The sequence below is a fragment of the Strongylocentrotus purpuratus genome, unplaced genomic scaffold (assembly GCF_000002235.5).
Source record: "Strongylocentrotus purpuratus isolate Spur 01 unplaced genomic scaffold, Spur_5.0 spur5_scaffold_14, whole genome shotgun sequence".
NCBI lineage: Eukaryota > Metazoa > Echinodermata > Echinoidea > Camarodonta > Strongylocentrotidae > Strongylocentrotus > Strongylocentrotus purpuratus.
This window is the reverse complement of record NW_022145599.1, coordinates 6,822,865-6,850,355: the sequence shown is the minus strand read 5'-3', so window position 1 is coordinate 6,850,355 and position 27,491 is coordinate 6,822,865. Positions and strand designations below refer to the sequence as shown.

At 36.4% G+C, this 27,491-nt stretch overlaps 2 protein-coding genes across 3 annotated transcripts; one reads left to right on the top strand and one right to left on the bottom strand.

The window, feature by feature from the left end:
* ECaSt/PDI (ER calcistorin) lies at window positions 1-14,560 on the top strand. Of its 2 annotated transcripts, none has more exon segments than NM_214532.1 (11): window positions 1-222; window positions 5,263-5,460; window positions 6,652-6,797; window positions 7,859-7,972; window positions 8,433-8,537; window positions 9,088-9,213; window positions 9,808-10,008; window positions 10,532-10,652; window positions 11,300-11,478; window positions 11,951-12,022; window positions 12,470-12,773. In NM_214532.1, coding segments are annotated over 11 exon segments (1,491 nt in total). In that variant the 5' UTR covers window positions 1-74; the 3' UTR covers window positions 12,551-12,773.
* A 275-nt stretch (window positions 14,561-14,835) lies between these two features.
* LOC585853 (developmentally-regulated GTP-binding protein 2) lies at window positions 14,836-26,714 on the bottom strand. Its single transcript, XM_030984078.1, has 13 exons — window positions 26,567-26,714; window positions 24,360-24,448; window positions 23,434-23,505; window positions 22,838-22,927; window positions 22,484-22,544; window positions 21,911-22,001; window positions 21,345-21,417; window positions 20,576-20,666; window positions 19,653-19,750; window positions 18,819-18,984; window positions 18,026-18,084; window positions 17,295-17,348; window positions 14,836-16,298 (listed from the first exon to the last, which is right to left on the bottom strand). The coding sequence occupies exons 1-13, from the start codon at window positions 26,628-26,630 to the stop codon at window positions 16,212-16,214; spliced, it is 1,095 nt and encodes a 364-aa protein (XP_030839938.1). The 5' UTR covers window positions 26,631-26,714; the 3' UTR covers window positions 14,836-16,211.
* Between the last annotated feature and the right edge of the window lie 777 nt (window positions 26,715-27,491).

Below are 27,491 nucleotides of genomic sequence, written 5' to 3'. Positions count from 1 at the left end.
CGACTTGCCACGTACTGCACGTGAAAGACGGCATCTCTTTTCTCCCGGAACTCCGACAGACTTACAACTTAAAAATGAAGTATTTGGCTCTTTGTTTTATTGCTCTGGCCTGTGCGGTCCATGCCGCAGTCGAGGTCGAAATCGAAGAAGATGTCGCTGTCTTGACGGATGCTGCCTTCGCCGATTACGTCGCAGAAAATGAATTCGTCCTTGTAGAATTTTGTAAGTCATCAATTTTGAAATTCTCATAATACCCTGGCACGGCACCAACTCATCATAAAGTTGGTTGCAGCAGTAGAACTAGTAAAATTATTGAGTCTATGTTTGTAGAGTGTAAGTTGTACCTTTGTTTGTTCATAGTGTTAGTCCAGGCGAATAGTATTTCAGAGATTAATATCACGATTTATCCTTCTTTTTGTTCACAATGTTCAGATGTTAAATGATTATGGTAGGATTGAATGAGAGTACCGTACTGAGAGAGTACAGTCTTGACATTGTCATTGACAAGCTATCGACATGCCTGAGTGAATTTGTATGATGAACAGGGCCTAAGCCCTGGGCTATGTTAGTCTAGCTAGATCTAGTAAAGAAAAATATACATTAGATGAGAGTATTTAGCAACGTTGGTTCATTGGAAGTATGTGAGAACTTCAACTAATGTGAGGAAATTTTGGCTTTTCAACAGCAAACCTAAAACTAAAGTCTTGAACTTTAAATTAAAGAGCCTTTCTTTTTGTTAAAAATCTCAAAGCCAAAGTCCGGTAAAGATCTAAAGAGGCATTTTTTAGTATAAAATAAGATTGATGTGGAAGACCATGAAGACTGTCCCTTATTCTACAGAATTTAAACCCAACGATTGGCATGAGCTTTATATAACATAGGTGATTGGGTTTATTTCACCATGCTGACGAAGCCGAAAGAAGTTGGTCTTAAGATTGTGTTTTGTTAAACGTGATCTTAGATGTAGAATGAGACCTGGACCCCAAGACAAAGAGTTGCAATTGATCGGAATCAATCTCAAGTTTGTAGTCCCCTATCTCTTACTCTTAAACTAGTTGCAATTGATATCAATCGCACATAAGTTGTGATTAATTGCAACTGTTTTGAGTGTTTAAAAGACGGGCCTTGGTGTCAAATTTAACCGAGTGTTTGGAAAGTCAGTACCGGTATATGAAGTATCAAGTAAGGGTGACTCTTCTGAATCAGAGAATTGATAAAATGGGGATCCAAGTCCGAGACTAGGACTCTAGGAGTGTGCGAGTCAGACTAGAGAATTAGATCTAGACTCTAAGACTAAAAAGGATGCATGGGAGAAAAATGTAAAAGCAAGATAATGATGCACATATTGGGGGTCTTGACATGATTTTATCCCTATTTCCAAATCTTTCTTTGGGGTTCCTCTAATCATGATTTCCTCACAACTTGGCTTACGTACATTTTGCTGCAAATGCTACAGAAATTGCAAGTTACTCTCTTGAGCATTTCATGCAGACCCAATTTTGTTTGATCCTGTGGGAATATAGTTTCTGCCATGGGCAGAACCCAAATACTTGTAATCAGATTTAAGGTGCAGATCAGCTATATAATACAAGCAAAATATGTGAAATGCTACATGTTCATTGAGCATTGTTTGTAAATATGTAGCTTTAGGGCAGACAAAACAAGAAAATGGAACTATGGGATTGGCCATGTGATGTCACACAATGGCTCTATTTCAACTTTAATTGGTGTACTACAGCATAACCGATAATATGCCCAGACTACTATGCCCGGAGAAAAAAGAATTCTTTTCACTCAGGAAGTTCTCTTCTAGAGCCAAGCAAAGAGATGCTGAATGAAGTGTAGACTCAATTTTAGTTCATTCATTCATTCACTTTATTTCACTTCGCAGCATAAAAATAACAGGAAAGTTAGAACTGACACAATGCATCAAATGGAAATAACATCAATATAGGATACAGATAATTATTGTGCTGGAGTAGGCAGCAGCTATGATAAAGAAAAAGGCCCTTTCATGAGGCTGAACTAGAAAAGTTCACAATATTCAATATGACATTTAAATATATTTCAGATCATATTTCACAATACTAGGCCTATACAATTTAGAAATAGCATAGACAAGATCACAAAAGAAAACAAAACCAAAAGAAAAGGAGAAAACAAAAATTGTTTTAAACATTTTAGGGATATCATTTCATTACTTATGCTCCTGATTCAATACTGCCCCAGATCTTTTTAATAAATTAGTGGGTAAATCAGTAGTAAATCAGTAGTCCAACTCTGTCAATCAGTATAATAATGATTAAATAAAAACCAAACAATGAGGACAACATATGGACAGGTTCCCAACTAGTTCCTCAAACAAAGGTTCCTGTGAAAAGTGCCATCGAATACCATGTGGATCCAAATAACCATATACATAGGACATGTGTCGTATAATGAGTGAATGAATTGATTGCTTTGTTTAAACACCCACTTGTGTAATCCATATCAGTGTATCCAATATGGCAATTGAAAACCAAGCGCTGTATTTCCACTGCCAATCAAAAAGTATACAAGTTCAAGGACATACTGTATGTGCCCCCTTTAACCTTCCTTCCAATCTACCCCCCTCCCCCAATTGTTTTATTTGCTCAATACTCTATCCATTTTTCCTTCTTACTCTTTCTTACAGCACATTGTGATATGCGCTATATAAGTACAGTATATTATTATTATTTGTTAAGGATACCCAAGGGGGTAGTTGTCCCAGTAAGTTACTGGTTGGGAGGGAGGGGGGGGGGAGGGGTGGGGGTGTTCTGGGGAAAAGAGTAATTTTTAGGCTAAACTTCACAGAGGATAAATGTTCCATGAGGGAAGTTTGGGGATGATATTTGAGGAAATGGTCATCCAAAACTCTGGATTTGTTTAGAGTAAAATTGGGGTTATCATAGGATTGTCATGGAATTGACAAAAAGGGCAATTTCTGGTTAGGCTGGGACCCAATTAAGTACATGTACTTCTTGCATGTTGAGTTTAGCAGCCAGGTTTTAAGTGTAACTTTTCAGACTTGGTACACCATAGTTATTATGCCTAGCAAATGGTGCAGTTAGGAACACTTAGTATAGATAGGCCCACCTAGGTATAAACCCAAACCTATGTGGGACTATGTAAAAATTTTACTTCTGCATAAGTGTATGAGGACATCAGAGTCAATGTAAGCAGAGATCAATTTACTTACCGGTAAATTTGCTAGATTACCTAATACAGGTGCAGACTCTTCAACTCTACTTTGCGACTTACAAATTTGGGATTTGCAAAGTGATGGTTGCTTTACAAACAAGCATTATGCTTTCTTAGTTGTCAGGTAAAATAACAACCACCACCACCAACCACCATTAATGAAATATTTCTATAATTACCCCCCCCCCCCTCCCTCCCCCCTCATGTGTGATCTGCCATCCAACAGTGGCCTCTAATACATACAACCCAACTGTAGCAATTCTTACAGGTACAGCTGTGCAAGGGTACAAAGCAAATAAATATGATTGAAGAGACCAGAAGAAGGAAATCGAGGATTATAAAGGGGAAATTGAACAGATGGATTAAGAACACAACCAACGGCGATGCAGAATCAATCAAGTAATCTAAGCAAGGATGAATGAACACAATGTACCAGCATTCATTTGATTAATTACAATGCCAGCAAAACCAATCTATAACCCTGCCTGATCTACAGATGTGTCACAGATTGATAGGATATTAGTACACGTGTACATGCATCACAGATATTACATTACACACTTTAACAATGGCCATGGAAATCAGGCCATTTTTTGGTGGTGTAAGAAAATCTTATAAAAAACGAAATCTAATGCGCAGCTTGTCTCCGGTGAATGAATGACACGTCCTATGCAGCCAGGATGGCATTCATGCTGGTACTTCCCTTTTCGTGAAATGAAAGGTAAAATTTAAGATGATGTGGATTCATGATTGACTATGGTACATGTATGTGCTAGGATGGAAGGATACATTTTCGATTGAACACAAATGGCTTGCGACTTGCGAGGTCCTGTCTGTTCTCTGGGATGGGATGTGTTGTGACAGCAGATGATGGTGCAGGCATGAACAAAACGGTGTAATTTTTTATTTTTTTTAACAATAAAACAGTAATGTGAGAGTCGAAATCATGCTTGTAAAATTTACAGCATTCTGGAATCTAGGAGTTTCCAACCCTATGCTGACAGAAAGGTTGGCCCCCTGATAAGCAGAAACTGTCTGGGTAGTAGCTTCAGTGGCTGAAAGCTGATTTCAAATGCGAGTTGTCCAAGAATAGAAGAGAGTTTTTATGAATCATTTTTGCCATAGGAACAGAGATGTGGAATATGTAGTTGCTTCTACCGACTTTGGTTACGAAGTGAAGGAGACAAATATTGACTAGCTGGTGGTATGTTAAATAGAGCATGGCGCGCGGGCTAGGAGATACATGTACATGTATGTGTGCAGTCGATCCCATCCCAATTCAGAGACAAGCCCTTGTAAAGTAAAGCAAATGAAAGGTGAAAAGTGATCTTTATAAATATTGTCTCAGTGTCACATTTTATATTGGTCTAAATGTCATATTTTGACTTTTAATAAAGCTCTTCCTGTACAATATTCTTTGGTATGAGACCAAATCTAACATGTGTGAAGAGAGGGATGTAATATACTCTCAGAATACAGTACAAATAATAAATGTTTTAATTTCGCGTTCACCTTTCCTGCCGTAAAGTAAATACATTGGGTGTATCATTAATCTCAAGCTTTTTCACAGTGACTGATGGCACAGGGACTAAAATACTCCATGTACATGTATATCAGTCCGTGTGCCATCATTCACATTAATGTATGAAATATGTATCTAACTATCTACGATGTATGTCCTATAACCTTGTAAATGAAAATATTACAATGATTGAGGAGTGCTTATCATATTTGAGATCAAAGTACATAGGCCCTACTACCCTTTTTTAGTGATTCAGTACAGTGTCAAGTGCATGGCTTGTCTGTTTTCAAGAGCTTAGTTTGTTTGTTTTTAATATGAAAGAGAAGTATGGTTTGTGGATGTAAGTGAGAGATGGCAGTTTGAAGATAGTCTCTATTAAACATTTCAATGATAACTAGATTGGTAAGGATGATAAGGAAACATGACTCTACTAGAATCTTACCTTGTATACTGTGCTGTAAGTGATGAAGTTGGAAAATTAAATTCATATTTCTCCTTCCTTCTTTTTCTTCTTGCAGATGCTCCATGGTGTGGACATTGCAAGTCTCTAGCTCCTCAGTATTCAATAGCTGCCAAAACTCTCAAAGACAGCGGATCCAGCATAAAACTAGCCAAGGTGGACGCAACGGTCGAGACCCAACTCGCCGGAAAATATGGAGTCAGGGGATATCCCACTCTCAAGTTCTTCAGGTCCGGAAAAGATAGTGAATATGCAGGTAACTTACAAATTCTTTCCTTTTATTTTATTCTTGTGTGAATGATACTACCGTAGCTTAGTGAAATGTAGTGGCATGACAAGATGCATCCGGATCACAAAATAAATGCCATTTAGTGATGTTTGTTAATTAAAAGCTCTTTTTTGACATCCCTTAACGATTGTTGGCTTACATTATGCCTCATTAAGATGATAATTTTATGCATTTACCAACTCCATATCCTAACGATGTGGTCTTACCTTCGTGTGAGAAAATCTTTAATCATTAATTGATGATAGTGATAAAATGCCCTTATGTGACACCTTTTCCGTCCCAAGTAAATCACGGAAGCTCTTTAACCCATTGCCCACAGGAACTGGATGATTCCTCTGTTATAGAAATAGGACGCTTCAGTAGTCAACAGGTTTTAATGATGTTTTACCCTCCCCCCCCCCCCCCCCCCCCCATTTCAAAATTAAAATGTTCATGCTTGCATGTACATGTACACATGCAGACTGTAAACATTTCAATCTGGACCACCTACAGAAAATAGTTTGCATGGCACCCTGCCTTCAATACAATTTTTGTTTTCATGTATCTTAAACCCATAGCAGTTCACAGTATTTTGAAGGTCTAAATAAATCTATTTTTCCTCCTCAAATTTGCAACAATCTTTTTTTCCACTCCTACATGTACATCATTGAGAAAATGAAAAAGTACCGGTATATGAAATGAACCAATGTGAATGAAAATTATTAACTTCCAAAAATTCCTGTCGCCAATTTGTACACAAAAAAACTATAATAAATTCTACACCGTGCTCGCAATTCAGAATGTAATGATACCATCAATGAAAATGTTCTCATTCATGAACGACACAATATATTGCATTAGAAAATAGAAATGTACTAAAAATTCAAAATTTCTATATGACTTTTGCTCTTTCTACTCATGTTCAATGTATAATTCCGAGAATTCTAGATCAAAAGATATTTAAAAAAAAACATTACTAAAACGTGACAGTAAACTCCTATGGGTTAATGCATTACCTTCTGGAACCAGATGGGCCATGTTAAAGCTAATGGGAATGGAAGATTTGTTGTCAATTTTAATGGGATAATTGGTTTTTAAGTCGATCTTACAGGGTAAAATTCCTTCAAAATGTGCTTCAAGGTCTCTCTCTTTCTATATAACCTCTTTTATGATGTGTAGGAGGAAGGACAGGGCCAGAAATTGTTGCTTGGCTGAACAAGAAGACCGGACCACCTGCTGCCACCATTGCATCCGTTGAAGACGCCGAGGCTTTCCTCGCTGACAAGGAAGTTGCCGTCATTGGATTCTTCAAGGATGTCCCCCAGGTGAGAAGCTCTTTAATTAATTTATTAATTTATTTATTTAAAATATCTTTACAGGATGACAATATCAGCCAAAGCTGTTTTTCACATTATACAAAATAACAATGACATAAGATAAGCAGAAGATAAAATATATTACATGTATATTAAATAACATGACATTTTATCAAATAATGTGGGTAAATTTCATTTTTTAATTCTTTTTGCGAGTTATGCATGTTGTGAAGGATCATCTATCTATAAGTATTTGTAACTGTATAATGATCAAACCCCTTTGTTAAATCCTTTGATGTGTTTTCTCATGTTATCTTCTTGCCTATAATCAGGAACAGGAATAGTTTGCATTCAACTGTTGTTGTTTCCTTATATACTGTAGCATTGTCATACTGAGCAGGATGTTTGGATAGCATGTACAAATTGGATATCTTGAGATCAGCCCTAGGCAAAATATTACTTAGCAGAGAATTACAATTTATGAAATTGCAATATATTTGTAGTTGACCCCACATATTAGGGACTTTTTGATTTACATGACAAGAACGTGGACCGCCACGTGTGACGTCCTTTTAAGGTAATGTGACGTCCTTTTAAGGCACTGCCAGGAACACAATGTCACACGCGGCAGTCCACGCTCTCGTGACCAATCCACCAGTCTGAGATTTACATAGATTTTATGATAATGATTAAGTGATTTTTCAGAAATTCTTAATTTCCAATATCCTTCAAACTAATGATTTTGAATTGCACATTTCATTTGGTTACAAAGGTGTGTTCTTGAAATTAACTTCTCATTCCTTCTCATTATTACGTAGCAATCATAATGAATAAAATATCTTTCATGGCCGCAAACTTAACATGCATATGTCCTTTTGGTTTGAAGAGGAAATCAAATTTGTATTCACTCTCAGACCTTATGCATGGTTTTGTAGTGCATTCCCCCCCCCCCCCCCCCCTCGAAAGGCCACCCTCAAAATTTGGAAGGATATGTTGCCTCTAAAGTATTAGGGTTAAAGAGGTTTATTCCTGATGTTATTTGAAGTTTTACGATTGTATCGTTATTACAGACATTCCTGGATGTTGCTGTTAACATTGATGATATTCCATTTGCAATCGTCTCTGATGATGCCGTGATCTCACACTACGAAGCTAAAGATGGCAGCATTATTCTTTTCAAGAAGGTGAGACATCTGGTCGAATCACTCATGTATCCTAAAGATCTGTTCCTCTTGGATACATTTTTTTGAGGTTATCTGTTTTGTTTGTATTCTGTCCTTGATATCATTGGCATTATTCATCTCGGACCCTAACAAACAATATTGTTAACTCTCTAATAATGGATGAATATAGCGATGTGACTTTGTTATATTTATTTCCAAGTTATGGCTAACAAAGGATGTCTTTGTATAATCCTTTGGTCTCTTATTAAGCTCAGTATAATACAAGAACTTCAAAATTCTGTATTTTATTTTTAATGTCTACCAGTACATGTAAATACATCCTTTTTTCATAGTTGATGCCAAACGATGCCAAAGTCTATGAACGTCATTGGAAATTTATTAAACCTGTGATAATGTCAGAAAAAAGGATGTCATAAGTTTTTCTCAAAGTTTATTGAAACTCTTTTATTCTCTCCGACAGTTTGATGAAGGCAAGAATGTGTTTGAAGGTGAGCTGACCTCAGAGGATTTGACCAGCTTTGTGAGGAAGAACAGCCTGTCAGTTGTCACCGAGTTCGGAGAAGAGGTACAAATTTAGCTATGAATTATGGGAAGCAAATGGGAATCTTGTTTAAGTAATGCACAGATTTAGAATGCTCCTAACGTTATGTTCTAGACACCATAGTGCCATTTTCTTTTAAACAAGTAAAATTCAAGTGTCCTTGTATGGGTTAACTAATACAGGGCCTGGGCAACAGCATCTGCAACAAAAAAAAACAACCTTCAGTATATTCATCTTTAGTACATGTCACTGTGTTGCAGCTATTCTTGTCTCAGTCTCTCCCCTGTGCCAGGTCTGTCTCAATCTCATCCCTTTTTCCTTTCCCTCACCATTCCCTGAACCACCCCCCCCCCCCATCTCGCTCTCTTTCCTTCTCATTGCCTTTCACCTTTCTTCTGTTGTTAGGAAATAAATTACATTCGTATGTATTGGTTGCATTTATCTGTTTATCTGTTTAAACTAAAGTGTTAATGCAATTATGAAATAAATGAATAAATTGAATTGTAACAGAATTCAGTAGTTGTTACTTGCAACCCCCAAACATAATTGTTCACATTGATTTCATTCATGACAGACTGCCAGCAAGATCTTCGGAGGAGAGATCAAAATCCACAACCTACTCTTCGTCAAGAAGGACTCCGATGACTTCAAGACCATCTACGATCAGTTCTATGCTGCTGCTACCACCTTCAAAGGAGAGGTCAGTCTTTGAGAACACTATCAACCGATGCTCCGAAAATTGCTCCAACTACAACTGCTCCGGGCTCTATTTCATTAAACAAATATATAGGGTTAGGGTAGGGTTGCAGTTGGGTTTTATGTTAGGCTTGATGCTATGATTAGGGTTGGATGTAGTGCTCGGTCCAGGATTGAAGTTAAGAATTTGGTCAATTTAGGATACTGACCAAGAAGCAGTCGTCGCTGGAACATATGTTTTACAACCTATTATCCTGCTGTGATACGCTTTGTTCTCTGTGACCATGCTAAAAGTACCTTTCAAGATTTTGCAATTGCTTTTGTTATTATTTTGAATTTATTCACTTGCAGGAGTTCGGTTTTTTACACCACACCATAATGAAATTAGCTCTTTGTTTTGCATGTCTTACTGGAATTTAAGAATTCTGACTGTTCATATGTTTTATTTCAAAAATACTGATTCCCTCAAAAGATACCAATACTGATAAATATGGTGAGATGCCTCAATGAAATTTGGCAGCTAAGGTTAGACAGTTGTTACCATTTCTCTTGGAACATCCTCTAACGCAGCCTTCACCATCTCTCTCTCCCTCTCCAGGTTCTTTTTGTTCTTATTGATGCTGCTGCAGAGTCTAACTCCAGGATCCTAGAATACTTTGGTCTTGGTGACGAGGAGGTCCCCACTGTCCGTCTCATCACCCTCGACGGCGACATGAAGAAATACAAACCCACCGTACCTGAACTCACCACAGAATCACTCTCTCAGTTTGTTATTGACTTCAAAGACGGCAAACTCAAGGTAATTCATCTGCCTTTGCTACTCTCTACCCAGATGTAAATGGGTACCTGATTTGCTTGAGCTTTTACCGAAGTAATATTGTCAAGGCCTCATGAGCGTCCCAGCATGACAGATATGAGCATTATATAAGGAACAATTTAATCTTTGTTGTTCTTGGTATTAGCAGCAGGTAGTAGTTTGTTCAACGGGATTGCCTCATTTTCTTGCCTGTTTCTGTTCCATCCCCTTTTTCTTTTCTTTTTAAAGATTCCAGTCCCCCCCCCCCCCCCCCCCCCCACCCCCGATCTCACCTGCAAATTGAGCTTCCATGCTCGGTCACTTTACTAAACATGCTACAAATGTGCAGAATTGTCAGGTCCACTCAGTCATTATTTGACTCAGTTGTTTGTTTCTTCGCCTCATTGGATGTCTCAGAATGTTATCATACCTCTTCTTCTTTGAATTTTTAATTTAGTGTCATTATGTATAGTGAGTATACAAAAGTCATCATTATGACATTGCTTGTTTCTTTCTTCCCAAACAGCCTCATCTGATGTCAGAGTCTGTCCCTGAAGACTGGAACGCCAACCCAGTCACCATTCTTGTAGGAGAAAACTTTGCTGAAGTCGCACTTGATCCTACTAAAGACGTCCTTGTTGAATTTTGTGAGTATCCATCTGGTGACCTTCACTTTGAAAAAACATTTAGTACATAATTTTGCAGTTTGTAGAAGCATAGTTATTTTATCTGAAGAAATTTCTATCATTCTGGAGAAAATATCTGGTAATCGTGAAAGTCTGCAGTAGTCTGGAATTATGTAGAACAGACAGTTGTTGATTCACTGAAATCAGAATTTGAAATACAAAGTTCTTTGATAGTACTTATTCATTTATTGAGAATGTATTCATGTATTTCCTGAAAGGTTTAATATCTCTGGGTTTTCTTTGAGGATGTATCCAAGTACTCACTGATAATTGATTCAGGAATCCATTGATAAGACATTCATGATTTCACTGAATGGTTATCATTGTATTCAGGATTTCAGGTATTCATCGAGGATGCACTCAAGGATTTTCTCAGATACTCATTGAGAATGCATTCAGATATTTAATGAGAATGCATTCATGTATTCACCAATAGGATATATGTTCAAGTATTCAATATGCATTGTGGATTTATTGATTGGGATGTACTCTATGATTTACTCATTGAGATTGCATTCAGTTTGATAAGAATGCATTCATCTATCCACTAATAGGATATGTGTTCAAGTATTCAATATTCATTGTGGATATATTCATTGCTTTCCCAGATGCCCCATGGTGTGGACATTGTAAACAGCTTGCTCCCATTTATGAGGAGCTTGGAGAACATTTCAAGGAAAGAGAGGATGTAGTTATTGCCAAGGTGGATTCAACTAAAAATGAAGTAGAAGATGCTGTCGTTCGCAGCTTCCCCACACTAAAGTTCTGGAAGAAGGGAGAAAATGAGGTGAGTTCTGCTATCTTAAAGCCCAACTGTACTACTTGTAGCTACTTGCTCCCTCTATATAGAAAACTTCCCCAATCAGTGCCTGTTGGTCCCCCATGATCCTCTTTTTCATATGTTAATTGAGAGCTGAGTTGATGAGATAGCCACCTGTCAGTGACCTCGCTGGGTGATCTAGTCCCTTCTGGCTGAACAAGAACAGACAGCTTTTAAAGAGAACGTTGAGTTTTAGAACAGATCACTTGTAATATAATTTCTGAGTTTTTTCTCCCTTAATTTTGGTATGCTAGTTTGGAAGAATATTATATAAAAATGTCCCCAGTAAAGGATGGCCCTTCAAATCATCAACACATGTTTCTAGTGTGTGTGTCTCTCTCTCTCTCGGGTGACATTATGACACATTGGTTCTCACTTCTGGAGCTCATGTAGAATGTAGAAACATTTCTCATTTCTTATTTTGTGTTCTTTTTAACAGATGGTCGATTATAGTGGCGATAGAACATTGGAGGCCATGATCCAGTTTGTCGAGTCAGGCGGAGAAATAATCGTAAGTGTAAAACCACTCTCTCAAAATGTGACATCAACATGCCCGGTAACCTGAGGTCTGGCAATGACGGAAAGAAAGATTCTAAGATTCTTAGATAGGCATTTTATCTATATTGCCTCTCTTCACCCATGTGTGAAATGCATACCGGTGGGATGCTAAAATCAGTATGATGGGTTACGAATGTGCGCTCCTGTAAAGAGCTGGAATTCTCCCCAGAGGAGTGGAGAGTGTGTCCTGTAAAGTGAAAAATCATAATTGACTCCAGCGTCTGGGGTAATAATGATACCGTCAGCACTTTGATCAGCTAACTAGTAAAGCGCTTAATAAGAACCATTCTGATTCATTATTCTTAAAAACAATTGCAAAATAGTATTACGATCACGAAAGTTTCACACATGACCAAAAAAATTGATTATTTACTCTAGCTACTTCTATATTTTCTTGTAGGCCGAGGTCGATGATGAGGACATGGAGGAGGATGAGGAGATTGACGAGGGAGCCGAGGATCAAGCCAAGGATGAACTTTAAAGGAACATAGCTCTAACAATTGATTTCATTTTCATTAGGTTTAATAGGCTTTTAGCACAGGTCTGCGTCCATCCCAAGTCTTAGTACTGATCAAAGCTTTCATAGATTTAGCAATACAAAACAGAAGTAAGGAGGAACACCTTCCACAATGCTAGTTTCATTTCATATGACAACCTTGATTTTGTTGTAAGATTTTGCTTTTGTTTTTATATATATATGTGGAGAAAAAGAAAAAAAAACACCAGGTGAATTATCAAAATGCGATGTCTTCTATTGTAGTGTCTTTATGTGGTTGGGTGATTGTGGTCGTAGAATGATAGGTATTGTTTTTCCCAGACATCATTATATCAATAAACACTTATAATCAAAGCACGATTAGTGTACAAAATTATTTTTATTTGTAGCTTTTAATTTGCCCTGAAAAGTGGTCATTATGATATTAAAATGTGTGCTTCCATCAGAAAACTATTGATGTGGACTTCATCATAAGCATGCAAATCATGTCTTGATTGTATTGTTGTAATTTGATTTTTGTTGTTGATGGTTTTCAGAGTGAGCACATCTTACAATTAAGTGACAACACATGCTTTGATATGTAGGTAGAGACTTGGGTTGGACCATTCTTTCTTTTCCCATTAATTCCCTGGTAACTTTCTGCTTTTTCAATCTTTTTCCCCCCAAGTCATTCCATATCTTTAAAATCTTTTGTCTTGGAAAAAGAAAATGCAAAGAATGGTCCGTCGTAACTTATATCAATCGCAATTACAGGGTACTCTCGGTATAACGAGCATGGGTATTTTGTTTAACGAGGGAATTCCCATGGTCTGCAATATATATATGGGCTTTTCAGTACAACCTTTATCATTACATTTAGGCATAAAGAAAAAAACCTGTCAAGCTAAATGATGTACAAGACTCCATATCACGAGAGTGCCCTGTAATATTACATGTTTTGATGTTCATTGAGGGTTTGTTTTTTTTCCTTCTGTTTTTTGTTCTTCAATGTTTGGAATTTTAAAGATATATCGGTGAGCAGTATTTTTAAAGTTGTGATGGTTTCTTATACCATAAATTTGATTTCATGTGTATTACAACATTCAAGTGTGAGTCGAGTATAACTATGACAAGGCGAGATAAATCTCTCAAAATAATCAGTGCCTATTGGTGTTAAGAGCTTGGTTTACACGTGACGCATTAAACTGCCTCCAAAATTTGCCAAGGCAAAATAAAAATACATTTTGACCTGCAAGTGAATTACAAGGGGTGTGAAGGAGAAGTAGCCGATTAATACAACAGATCCTCTGCATTCTCTCCTATCCCTGCATTGTCAGATACAGAAATGTCAACTGCACTGTTCACATGGTTATTTTGTTGCATCACGTTCATTGCGTCGTGTGTGAACAAGGCCAAATACCTCTCTGAATTCCTGTTAGAAGGTACCATAACTCTTGTCATACATGTAGATAAGTATTCACAAACTTATGTCCAGACCTTATTTTTTGGTTCTAGCATCACTGTCACGCTGCCATTACTTGCGAAAAATATTACATTTTATGCATTCTTAAGGTACACATATATTAATTTTAATAAGTTATGTTGGTCATCTTCAGAGATATATAAAGTAAACTTCAGAATATATTTTGACAAGTCAAACTGTTTATCTTCATATGGTGAAAGTGGTATGAATTTAAACTAATCTGTATTTAAAACAGAGATATATATATTTAATTTTGTGGAGTTGAATCACGACTACTGTTATAAACAGCTGTGTTTTTATGCAGTTGCCTAAGGTGCAGAACACTGCCCCGTGTATCATGCAAGGTTACATACTAAGTATGTATGCAAAACTTCATTTTATATTCATAACTTTCTTAATAATGTATCATTATTTCTTTTGAAAGGAAGATTCCCCCATCGGTTCCATTTTTATGAAACCTTTTTATCTCAAGTTTTTTGTTCGTAAGGTTCATTCTTGGTTTGATTACCTCCCCAATAAAATAAAAAAAATAATGAATTTTCTGAAGTGTGTCATTTTAACTTCCAACTGCAATTTCTTTTTCACAATACTTTCTCTTCCACTATATCTCGCAATCAATGATCAATATCCCTAAACTTTCTTTCACTTTTTATCTATTCCTCTCTCTATCCAGAGGGATATCATATCTCTATCATTTTCCTCTCCTTACAATCGACAGTTTTACACAATTTTCATTAATAACATATGCAAGTATTGTTTAAATACAACACAAAACACAAATCACTCTTGTTATACAACTTTATATAAATTATTTAATGTACATCATTATTTGCAGAAAAAAATACAATGTCAGAGAAAAAAAATAGAAAGTGGGCATATAATATGAGCTAAAATTCACAAAGGAGGTTTAAACCCTAATTTACATAATTCATGGTTTAACAATTAGTGCAAATAAGCGTACTTTGCCATGCGCGCGTCTAATTTTAGATATGGGTTATGTAAATGAAGATTAAAACCTCATTTGTGAATTTGGGCCAAATTGTTGGAATCCAAAATATACATTATTTCTTGGATGCCTACTATAGAGAAGAACAAATATCACAATACTCCTGAACTGACTGTTATTTCTCTTGATATGCCCTCGCATTCAAAGCATGACCATACGTTTTAATTAAATTGAAACCAAATACGAATCCACATATCCATATATGTGTGCAGTGTGCTCCAAAATAATTAATGATGGAGCTGTGGTTGCAATCTAGATGTCTGAAAATAAATTGAGGCTTCACATTAATGGGATACTAGAGAAGTTTTGACCAACCCATTTTATTATTGGCAAGTCTAAAATTTACGTCTTGGGTAGCTGAGCAAAAGACGTGCCCAGAACACAAAGTTTGTAATGATAAAGTGCATAATAGGGACAAAAAAATTGATCGTAATAGCTAACAAAAACAAAAAAAATCTGAGGGCCCCAATTTACTAAATTGCCTCTACCTCTATTTGAAGTGGGTAATTAAACTCTTAAAAAATATAACATAATTTAATATTCTCAAAGGAAACAAAGTTTTTAAAGCTTTCATTCAGGAGGGACCTTCTTCGATATGAAGTTTGATAAAAAATGATAATCTGCAATCGACTCTTGAGAGCATTTTTAAAGATACAAAGCTTGATATATAACTACTGTACAGTTTACCCCAGCACAGATGCTATAAATGTGTTCAACATAATTTTAGCCGACTTGCATTGGCATTTGAGTCGGTTAAAAATAAAGACTCAAGGCTTTAATCTATTTAACAATTTAGGTTTCATTTAATTACGCTAAGAAATTGGATGAAAATTGATAACTAAACAAAACCAAAATGGGCATTTCTAGTGCTAACTCCAAGGCCCCGTATCACAGAAGATGCAGTCAATCGTTGTATGCACATATCTTTCAAAAGGCCAACCATTTACTAATCAAAACCTTTGCACTAAGGTTTCAAAGCCTTAATCTTCATTGTTTTCAAAGGAGAAAAACGGTCATACAGTCATGCTGGTGTTCGTAATACAGAAACTGATGAAACATGAAGATCTGTGTTGAGTTTATAACACTTGGTATAACATGATGGACATCCGTTGCACTTAAACATGTTACTACAGTGGAACATAAACAATCGCATCGGGGAAGCTCTTTTCTTGGTCGCATCACTTTTTGACGACTTGTATAACATCTTCATGATGAACGAGGTGAGTTAGCCCCACTCTCTGTGGACTGTACTTTGTGCTTGTTCCCTGAAACAACAAAAAAGAAGAAGATAGAGAAGTAACTATATTGGTATCAGTGTTGGTTGCAGATCATCACAAATCTTGAAGCCTATCTGCACTAGTTTGGCCAGGAGGAATTAGACCTCCCTGCGTGGTCACTGACGGGTGGTTATCTCATCAAATCAGCTCTCAATTAACATAAGAAAAAGGGGATCATGGGGGACCAACAGGTACCGCTTGGACATAGTTTGCTATATTAGAGGGCGCAAGTAGCTACAAGTAGTGCAGTCCCGCTTTAAAGGAATTGCCATATCATACATGGCAGTAGAGTTGATTTAACCAGGTAACTACTCAATTCTTATTTTCCCATACATTTAATACTGGAGCTACCCAGTTGCAGTAGGCAATGGGTTAAAATATCATGTCATATCTATTTCAATTAAGGATGTTACCAGATGAATACTAAGCCCAACATAACTTGAGTTGTAGTTTACTAAAAAACAGATGTAACAATCTACATCTACATCTCTACATACAATTTTGATGAACTTTAATGTACATCATTTATATAAGAAGTGTGAAACCTTTGTGATCAAGAGCCAGTTCGTTTCAAAAAATTAAAATCAAACAGTTGTATTTACCATTAAAATGCAATGTCAAATACAGAGAGCTTTGCATTTCCACGCACGTTTTGCTCAGCATATATACACTGGCAGAGGCAATGATAGTACTTTTCAGGAAAGATTTAATTTGAATGAATAGTGAAGATATATTCACATGTCGTAAAAAAAAAGCTTTACAGAAAAAAAAGAGATTTAATTCTCTCCAAATCTCAAATTTCTGTCTCTCTGTATCTTGTTAGGGGGGGGGGGGGGGGGGGGGGGGGGGGGGTTCCACTGCAAATTTGCTTTCATTATGTTTTAGTCTTGCTGTTCATACAATGTTAGAAGAAGTTAGGTTCCTTGCCCCTTGCATAGATTCTAAATGTCTGGTATACTAGTGTGTGATATGCCATTTACTTACCCACACCAAGGCATACTTGACGTTCTCAGCTAATGTTCTATGGATTGCGTGACACTGTTAAAAATAGAAAACAAATGTAACATTAGAGAATATATGATTGGCTAATTATCTTTGATATTCATTTAAGTGCTACACATACAAAGAAAGTCTTGGACTATAATATAAATACACACGTTTCTTAATAAATGTCCATCCAAAACAACCGATTTATCTTTAAAAGTGCACAAGCCTATATAGCATGGTAAATCTATTGATAAACTGCATACCAGTACACATACCATACAGCACGAGTGATATGCCTTATATCTGTTGCACAATAACTTTACAAATACTCTTATGCATATCTCTGCATAGCATATTAGAAAAACAAAATGATCTCATGATTTTAGGGGTTGAAAGCACGATTTCGTCCCCCTTCTCTCTCTCTCTCTCTCCTTCTCTCTCTTTCTTTCTCTCTTTCTTTCTCTCTTTGTCATCACTCCAACTCACCCTCTCCTACACCTCTCCCTTTCTCTTTCTTTTTTAACAAAAATTTGTATTTGATCAATGAATTTTTATGAAAGGCCTACATGTTTGATTTTTTATTTATGTCATATTTTGTGTTATTTCGATTTGAATTGCAATTGTATCTTTATGAAATGGATCGCAATTCAGCCATTGGCTGCGATGATCTATTTAATAAAAAAACATTTCTAAAATGATTTGTTCAATGACATGGATTGTTTACATACCACATGTTCTACTGAGCAGCCTTTCCTCATTATAATGCCTTCGCCAAAGTCAGGCCGATCTATCAAGGAAAAAAAGAAGAAAGACATAAACTTTACATTCAACGATTAACTGTGTGCAATTGACTTGGTCTAAATCAAGAACCACCTCTCCCAGCCCCCCCCCCCCCTCCCCCATCATGTCTATTTTCCTGAAATGAAATCTGGATGCTTCATTCATTTCTAAGTTGGGGAGTCCTTTCGCTATCTTAGAGACAATGTGAGTTTCCTGTTTATTGGGAATACTTCTGGATAATTAGGATAGGCACATCTGTTTTCTGTAATATGACCACATTTTGACCCAATTTTGACCAATCATGGTACAAGATTTTGTACATGGCACTAAAACCCCCCCCCCCCCAAACCACTCCCCCTTGAGTAAAAAAAAAGAAAGAGAATTCGGGGGAAAAAATGGCATCTAACAACATTCCCCCCTTTTGAGTAAGAAAAATTGGGAAATAATAGGGACAAATAGGGAAGAATAGAGAAAATAAGTGGAAAATTGGGATAAAATCTGAGGGGGGGGGGGGGGGGGGGGGGGGGGGGGGGGGGGAGGGGGGGGGGGGGGGAGGGGGGGGGGGGAAGAAAAAATATAAAAAATATAGGGAAAAAAAAGAAGAAAAAAAAAAACAGGGAAAAAAAAATCAAATCGGAAAACCCATTTAAATCAGGTTTTTATCACGCCTGAATGTGCTATATACATTTATCTTTATTAGTTTTATGTACAATGGACAGACATGATTATGGCGATACTCACTGCTGCGTTTCTTTGTATAAAGGCAGATAAGATTGAGGTATTCCCACATCTTCTCCAGGAGGTAGTCGAGATTGAGCTTCATTTCACAGCTGATGACGAGACAATGAGGCATGTGAGCTATCCTATCTACCTCCTCAATCGATGTCTGATCTATCTTGTTGTACACCTAGAGAAAGGAATCCAGTCTTGTCATTAAAATTCCAAACCTACTAGTAGTTGGGACTTATCATCAACACATGAGGAGTTTGATTCCAAAAGGAGCTAAATCCATTTTTTTTGTAACTTCAGAGAAAAAACAATTGTTTACCACATTTTGTACAGATGTCTATGGAAAAGTGATATTAGAAATTGCATTTTTTCATAATTGCTCAAATAAATTTACGTAAATAATTTTGTTGAAAGACGGGTACTTAAGTGAACAATGTTCTGATATCAATAACTCAATTTCATCAAAAGTGGATTTAGCTTCTTTGGGAATAAAGCTCTTCACATATTCAATTCACTTTGTAGTGAGATAAAGGATGAGATGACAAGGAAATGGAGTCTGAAGAGGTGTGGAGAAAAAAAATCACCCTGCTCATTGATCTTGCTGAAGAATATGCAAACACATTTAGTATTGTTTTAAAATGAGATTTTTAAGAGAGGAGATTAATAAAATATGTACATTATTTTAGACAGATATTCATCTTAGGAAACATAAAATAGGTGCATCTAGAAAACATGCATTGAGGACTAGCAGAATAATAATACATTTATAAAGCTGCTTCTATTAAAACCAATTTAACGTTAGGGTGGACTTCCTCTTTAAAGAGAGAAGATAGGATGCTGACTTACATATAGACAGGGAAGGTAGATTCTGTTATCATTGATGACATCTATAAACTCATCCGGAGTACAGTCTTCTCGAAACAATACCTCTGCATTGAAGATTTCTGAAAATCAATTAAGATTAAGGAAGACGAATCTTACATTTAAAGGATGAGTCCATAGGATTGATGAAAAAGCATAGATTCCAAGTTTTGAAAATGGCTGTTGTTTTGACTATCCATATGTGGATCCACAAACCCACCTTGGGCAAGTAAATGTTTCTTAGTTTCTTAAAGGTATAGTATAGACCAGTTCTGGTCATGCGATTGCATTGTGAAAGAAACATTGTGGAACGATCAGAAAAGGTTGATTATCTAGCATATAAGTTTTGATGTGTGCTGCAAGGTTCTGAAATCATCAAAATGATAAGAAATTTGGCCCAGTCTTGGTAAAGTTACAAGCACTGTACACAGAAAGATGTATATGGGACTACGCGTTATCTATCCAGGCCGGATCATTATGATAATATACCAAATACATCAATTAGTGTGTGGTTTCCCGGCAAAATTTGTATCATCAAGTATAAGCAACACATATTCTTTCACATGATTGGTGATAAGAGCTTTCATTTCATTTTTTGAGAGGGGGCGTTTCCCCCCCCCCCCCCCCTCCCCCGTCCCTCTTCTCTATCTCTGTTACTTCTTATGATGCGATTCATGCAGGGGCCCTCCCAATACATAGAGGCAATTTTGTTATCCCTGCAATTTAATACATGATGCAGTACGCCACAACACAATATAATTAACAAATCACATATAATAAATGGCATAAAAAAAGTAAATTGAAAAGGGGTAAAAAAGAGACAGAATACACAGCACATTGAGGACACAAAATGTGAAACATGCAGATTTAAAATCAAATCAAGTGAAGACAAAACTTGATAAGGATACTATATTCATGTAGAATCAGCTGGACCAGCTTCTCATTGCATTTAGTGAGGGGAATGGTTGAGTTGAAGGATACCCCACCTCCTTTCTTAGGCTGCACAAGAGAAATTTGTAAGAAAAAAGAACACTCAGCTTTCACTTCCTTTCAGTCAATTCACAATACAAATTTCTACAAAAATAAATACACATGCACAGTGAACATTATTGAATATGATTGAATATTAAATATGAAATACAAATAAAAAACATTTTTCTCATCTTTATCTCAGAGGTACTTGCTGGGTGCCTTAAAACTCTCATATATGTTGACATTTAATCATATAATAGTTTAAAGTAATCAATAATTGTTGGGAGGATTGGGGACAACTTTGAGTATTGTAATCATTTCTATCAGCATTTTCAACTGGAAATGGCAATATATAAAGCTATAATTGTTGTTATTACTTCGTCACAATGATGTGATTTAGGAACAGAATCGGATTTATTGTTAGTTCTATAATTATCTGAAAGGGTTTGATTATGACGTCCTACAAACATAGCAAAATATTTTGTTATCCCTTCTGAATCCTTTTTCACAGAAGCTTTTGCTGGCAGTATCCTTTTGTCAGATATGTTACACTTTTAACTCATTGAACACAACACCATTAATCGTGGAGCACCAGGAGTGTCAAGTCTGACAGATATGAGTGCTATACAAGAAGAAGAATCCACTATCATTATTATTATTATTACGATTACTTCATAATAAGAATGTTCAATTCTGAGTTCTTACCTTGTAATAGATGTTAGGTCTCGGTTTATTGAGTCTCAGACCGACACTCTCTAACTCCTTCTCCAAGAGATTCCTTTTTAGGAGAGAAGTGGATCAAGAATATTAAAACGATCCATGACACATACATGTAGGATTATTCAATGTTGACTATTCTTCTCAGGATATCATAATTTAAAGCTTATCTGTACTAGTTTGTAGGAGGGATTAGACCACCCTGCAAGGTCACTGGACAGGTGGTTATCTCATCAACTCAGCTCTCAATTAACATAAGAAAAAGGGGATCATGGGGGACCAACGGGTACCGCTTGGACATTGTTTGCTATATTAGAGGGCGCAAGTAGCTACAAGTAGAACAGTGTGGCTTTAAGGCAATCCAACCTCAACAGCAAGTTGCCATGAATGAAAGAAAACGGATTTCGAGAAATTGACATATAAAATATAACATTACTTTTGTTGCACTCACACAAATCAAACATGTGAATTAATGGGCAAATGAATGTATGAATGAATGAATCTATCCGTCAATCAATCAAGCAATCAATCAAAATGATCAAGTGGAAACTTACTTTTGAACATCACCTTTGTTAGCGTCTAACATCATGACAACCAGGTCAGCTGTCCTCGCTACGGCGATGACCTGACGACCTCTACCCTTGCCTGTCAAGACAGAAAATAATGAACAGAGAGTGTGAGACCTTAAAATGAAAATTTGTTATGTAATGCCTACTAAAGACAAAAGAATACTTCCATCTTGCTAATCAAGGGTATTGATATTCAAGTTCAAGTTAACATTCCTTCCAATCATTTAGAAAGTAAATTTACAAACTTCATACTCATAGAACAGATCATGAATAACAAGACAGGACAAGAAATAGTTGCTAGACATAGATGACACTTCCTGATAAATGGGTATGAAAGCCTATATCACAAGACATTGACTGGATTAGCAAATTATTCAATCATCTAAACCTTCTGGTCCACATTCTAATGAAATGTAAGCCTGACACTACAAAAGTTCAATCAGAGATTTTACACAGAAAAGGTAGAGTCTTGTAGGGGCCTATCGCTGAAAGGGGCCTATCGCTGAAAGCGACCTACAAATTTTCCACTGCGTTATTGAATACCGCAGCATATATTACCTTGTGAAGCGCCCTCTATGATTCCGGGTAAATCAAGAAGCTGGATGTTGGCACCATTATACTGGAGAAGAAAAAAAGAAGAAGATAATTATGACATATGATGGTTACTTTTTGGACTCTGCAAAGGAATGGGGTTGAACAAGAGTCAGTGGGACTACTCCAAGGCAGCAAATACAAAATTCAATTGCACACCATCTGTATAAGCCATGCCAAAATAAAAAGGAGATAAAACCTCGTACTATTCTTTAAAATGAGCATAATTTGAAATAATTTTCTAGGATCTTATCTAAAAAATATCCAAGGTGTATGAAAGATTCGAAAGGATGACAATCCTAGTAGATTAAACTCACTCACCTCAATAACTCCTGGTATACATGTGAGTGTGGTGAAGGCATAGGCAGCAGATTCACTGTGTGTCTTGGTCATGGTGTTTAGAAGAGTGGACTGAGAATGCAAGAGAAATAAAAACAATTGTGCAATTTGATGAATTATGAGACACAAACAAACAATTTAGAATCCAGTACTTCTTCCATCTGTTATGCCCAAGATGACTGAAATTGGGATTGTATGCATAGATAGAAAAGTGGAATACTTTTCTGCCGTTATTTGTTATCCTTGTGAGCCCCTTTCATGGAGAATCTGAAACTGTGCATGAATTGACATATGTGGGACTATATACAAAAACATGTATAAAATCTTTGTTTTAGCACACATTGAAAGTGTAGTTTGGATGGAAATGCACCAAGTCAATGAATTTCATTATAAACTGTATTTTTACAAAATAATGCTATAGTACGTGCCCTATATGCTGGGTTTCATGTTGTCCTTTATTTTATTCATACTCCTCAACTGTTTACCTACAGAATGCTAGGTAAAGATTCTTGAGGTCGATACATTCTACATTCACATTTAATTTTTTTCAAGTGATTGGTACGCTGTAACCTACTCACCTTACCAACAGATGGGAATCCAATGAGAGCTACTCTGGCATCTCCTGATTTCATAACATCGAAACCCTCTCCCTATAAACATTAAGAAAAGCAGGCAAAATTTCAAAATCAACTACAATCACATCCATCAGCTGGTAGCTCAAATTCAGTTTGATTTTGAGGTAGAAGAGCAGTGAAGGCACTGAATTAAGTACATAATGTTTTTTTTACTGATTTATATCTCCAGATTTGTCTGTCTTGCCTTGCTTTATTATCCTTGCCACAACTCAACATTACATTTGATTTCAAATAAAATGAACAACAAAGAATTTGCAAACACGATTTCAGTTCGGCCTGAAAAAATTATGAGAAGAAATAAAAGATAAAAGGGTATTTAATCATTGACCATAAATACAATTAATGGCAGACCTGACAACAAAATGCACATTGATTTTAAAGAAAATAATGGGGAAAAAGTGATTTAAGTTAATCTATGTCATAAATTCTGTCTCAAATCATGATCTGGTTGAAACATTGCTTTGAAAATTATTGAAGAAAAAGAAATTACCAATTCTGATCAGTTGTTCAGTCAAGATATGGATGTTTAGAACAAGACCAGACAAAAAGATATTTTGTTACATTCAACTTGCATAACCTGGTCTCACTAAATCAATAAAAACATACAACACTTAAAAAAAGAAAATTCTAGAGTAAAGGTCCATTAAGACACAAGGTGTCAAATCGCTTGTGGAAACAAGAAACATATGTGATGTGCTTCATATTTCCATATCTTACATTACAACCGATAGATAATTGAGTACACATAGGAGTCATTGTTGTACACAGCTAAACATATTTAACACCAAAAATATTGCCTCTTGCACTCCAATTTTGCGATAATGTTTTCCCATATCTAAATGGGCTTTAACATTGCTTGTTTGACAAACCTTGGCTCCACTCTTCCCCGTTGGCTCCAAGAGTTGAGTTCTGTACTTGGCAAGCTTGGCTTTCAACAGACCCAGATGGTACTCAGTCGCTAGCAAGGGAAAAAATGGACAGGAAAAGAAAATAGAAAATAAATTATATTTAAATATACTCAGAGTGGTCAAGTCCTGCTGCAAAATTATTGATTTATAATAATATGAACACCATTTTGAGCAGTTTAGACCGATTTACTAACATATTCAAATTTATGGAATTTCTTATTATCAATGAGTGAACTACATCACTTGGAATCCAGTCTGCATACATTACTTGTTGCTATGTCTGGCAAGCTTCGGGCAAGCTTGATTAAAAAGGTTATGCAACTATGCATACAAATGAATTTGAATATGTTAGTAAACTGGTCTATTCACAAAAATTTCTTGCAGCGAAAAAAAAGTGGTCCTTCATACATTTTGTAATCTGTTTAACTTCCATGTTGCTCAAGTTTCTAGCCTCATAGGAAATATCATTTGAAACTTTCAAGTTTGATTCATATACATGTAGCTAGACAAATATCAAAGGGGAAGACTGATTAGATCGAGTTTTCACTGTTGGGTTCTAGTGAGATGAGTAGGGTCTAGATACTCTAGACTCTAAACTAGTTCTCTAGATTCTAGACTATAACTGAGATATCTTATTACACAATCCCTTTTCTGAAATAGATCTACTCCTTCATCAACATTTCAATATGAAAAAAGCAAAAAGCAAAAAGCAAAAAGCAAAAAGCAAAAAGCAAAAAGCAAAAAGCAAAAAGTACAAAACAAGTAGAAAAGATGCTTGAAAGTTCAAAGGTAGACCTATGTCATGAAAATGCCAATTTGCAATTGATTAATTACAATAATCCACAAATATGTAACGTAGTCCAGTAATCTGTCTCTACTCTCTAACCTTTACAAATTCAAAAATTCATAATTTAGAGAGAATTACTCAATGATCATGTATGATGGGGGACCATATTAACCACAAAACTATGCAAATCTTTGTTTTTAAAAGCTAAAAATAAAAAAAGTCCTCTAATTCAGTGTTTTAGGATATTCTCTTTCTGATGTTATTATCTTGGTTTTGCATAATTATTAGGCTTATTAGCTTATTAGTCTGTAGTTCAAGTTGACTTGTGTCTTGTGGAAAAAAACAAAACAAACAATGTCAGTAATGCACAGTTGGAACTGTTGAAGTCATTTCCAATGCTCGTGTAAAATTTGTTTGCAAAATTAAACAGTACACAACATAAAAGCTATGCACATGTAATAAGCGAATGAATTGCAGCTAATGTGAATTTCACATCAATTAGTCTAGATAGACCTAGTAGGCTAGTATAATCTATAATATGAGACGAGAAATGTATGAATTTTTTGATAAATTTTTGGTTAACCTAAAGATATATTCTCATTGCTCAATAGAGCTTGGCACTTTGCATGCTAGAAATCTTTTAGTAGATCTAGGCATTACTGGAACGTGATCTAAAAAAGACGAGACTAGACACTACTAGTCTCAAGTGTATGTCGCAATGATGGACAAGGTATGACCTGGGTAGTCATTTGTTTACGGTAAGCCTCCCGATTTTGTCGCAAAGTCATTTATTTTAAGTAAACTTAGCTTCGCCAAAGTTTGCACTTGTAATTTTTGTATGAAATCTCAGTCTATTTGATAAATTATCGCATCAGATTCTGTTAAGCTGTTTGCATGCGTATCATGCATATGACTAGAGTCTAGCGCATGACGTATAGGTTCCTATTGAGCCAATCAAATGCAGCGGTAGGATGGCAAGGTTACGTTGAAAAAAGACGTATCCCGGTCTCGCCAACTTCATTCAACTCTCTTTGCGTAATTAATGACGAAGAACTCTACGACCACCATGGTGGTTCCCTAAATTATATCACGATAGGCCTAGATCTATACTAATACTAGACTCTAGATCTAGATCTACATGCCAAACTTTCACTGATTTGTTTCGGCTCATTTTTTTTATTTTCATCTATGAAACCAAGTCTATACATAATATCGAGATGGAGGATTTTCCCTTGTTAAAGCGCGCCTTGACCGGAAATAACACGCAAATACTGGTCCCTTTTCACATGTTTCACGTCCGACCCCATTCATTGTGATTGTCACAAAGTTCTCTTCCAAAGTTAATCTAGAATCTATTCACCGCTCACACGAGTATAGGTACCTTTATTTTTCTGCGTCCTCGCAATCTCTGCCTCTATTTGTGATATCTTCTCTAGAATACCCATTTTCTTCTCTTTTTGTAACTCTTGCAGGAAAGAATGAAATCCGGAGTCTGTTTTCAGCTGACTAGCGGGTAACTAGCAGCAGATTGTATAGATCATTATATTGTTTATAACGCAGAGGGCTCACTAGCAGTATCTCGATACACGTGTGCTGTGTGTGCGTTTGCTGCAACGCATTGCCAAACACCACTGAAATATATCAACCTAGAGGGTATGGAATCAGAAAGAGGTCAGGGACTTATTCAATAAACTTTTTCTTAGATTTGGGGTAAGAAAAAAGTCTTAGAAGTTTATTGAATACGGGCCCTGGATTTCCCTTTCGAGAGCGGAAGGTTGAGAAAGATAGAGTGAGAGAGAAAGAAAGAAAGAGAGAGAGAGAGAGAGAGAGAGACAGCTAGAGACAGAGTATCAGCCAGACATGCAAGCAATGAGGCACGGAATGAAAAGGAAAAAGAGTGATGAGTGAAAAAAACTTGTTCCATAACTCGCTAAGCATTTAGCTAACACTGTTAAAAACAACTCTGCTCGAGTTATCATGATGTACGCCTAAGTAGATAGGCCCTAGCATGAAATGAATATCTTACTTTTCTGAACCACGCAGTGCCGTTTTTATATTTCGACAGGACGTTTATTCTTGTGGGCCTATAAGGGCGTAGACTGAGTGCAGGCCGAATAAATGTATGTTTCTGCAGATGTGCCCCCTATAGTCTCTCTCTCCCCCTCTCTCACTCTCTCTCTCTCTCTCCCGCTCTGACTCGCATTACATTACCTACTTTTGCATGGGCCTATTTCAATTAATCTTATCACTGGTGTAATATGGCCCTTAGGGAGAACAGTATTAATTATGATGAGGCTTACCTGGGT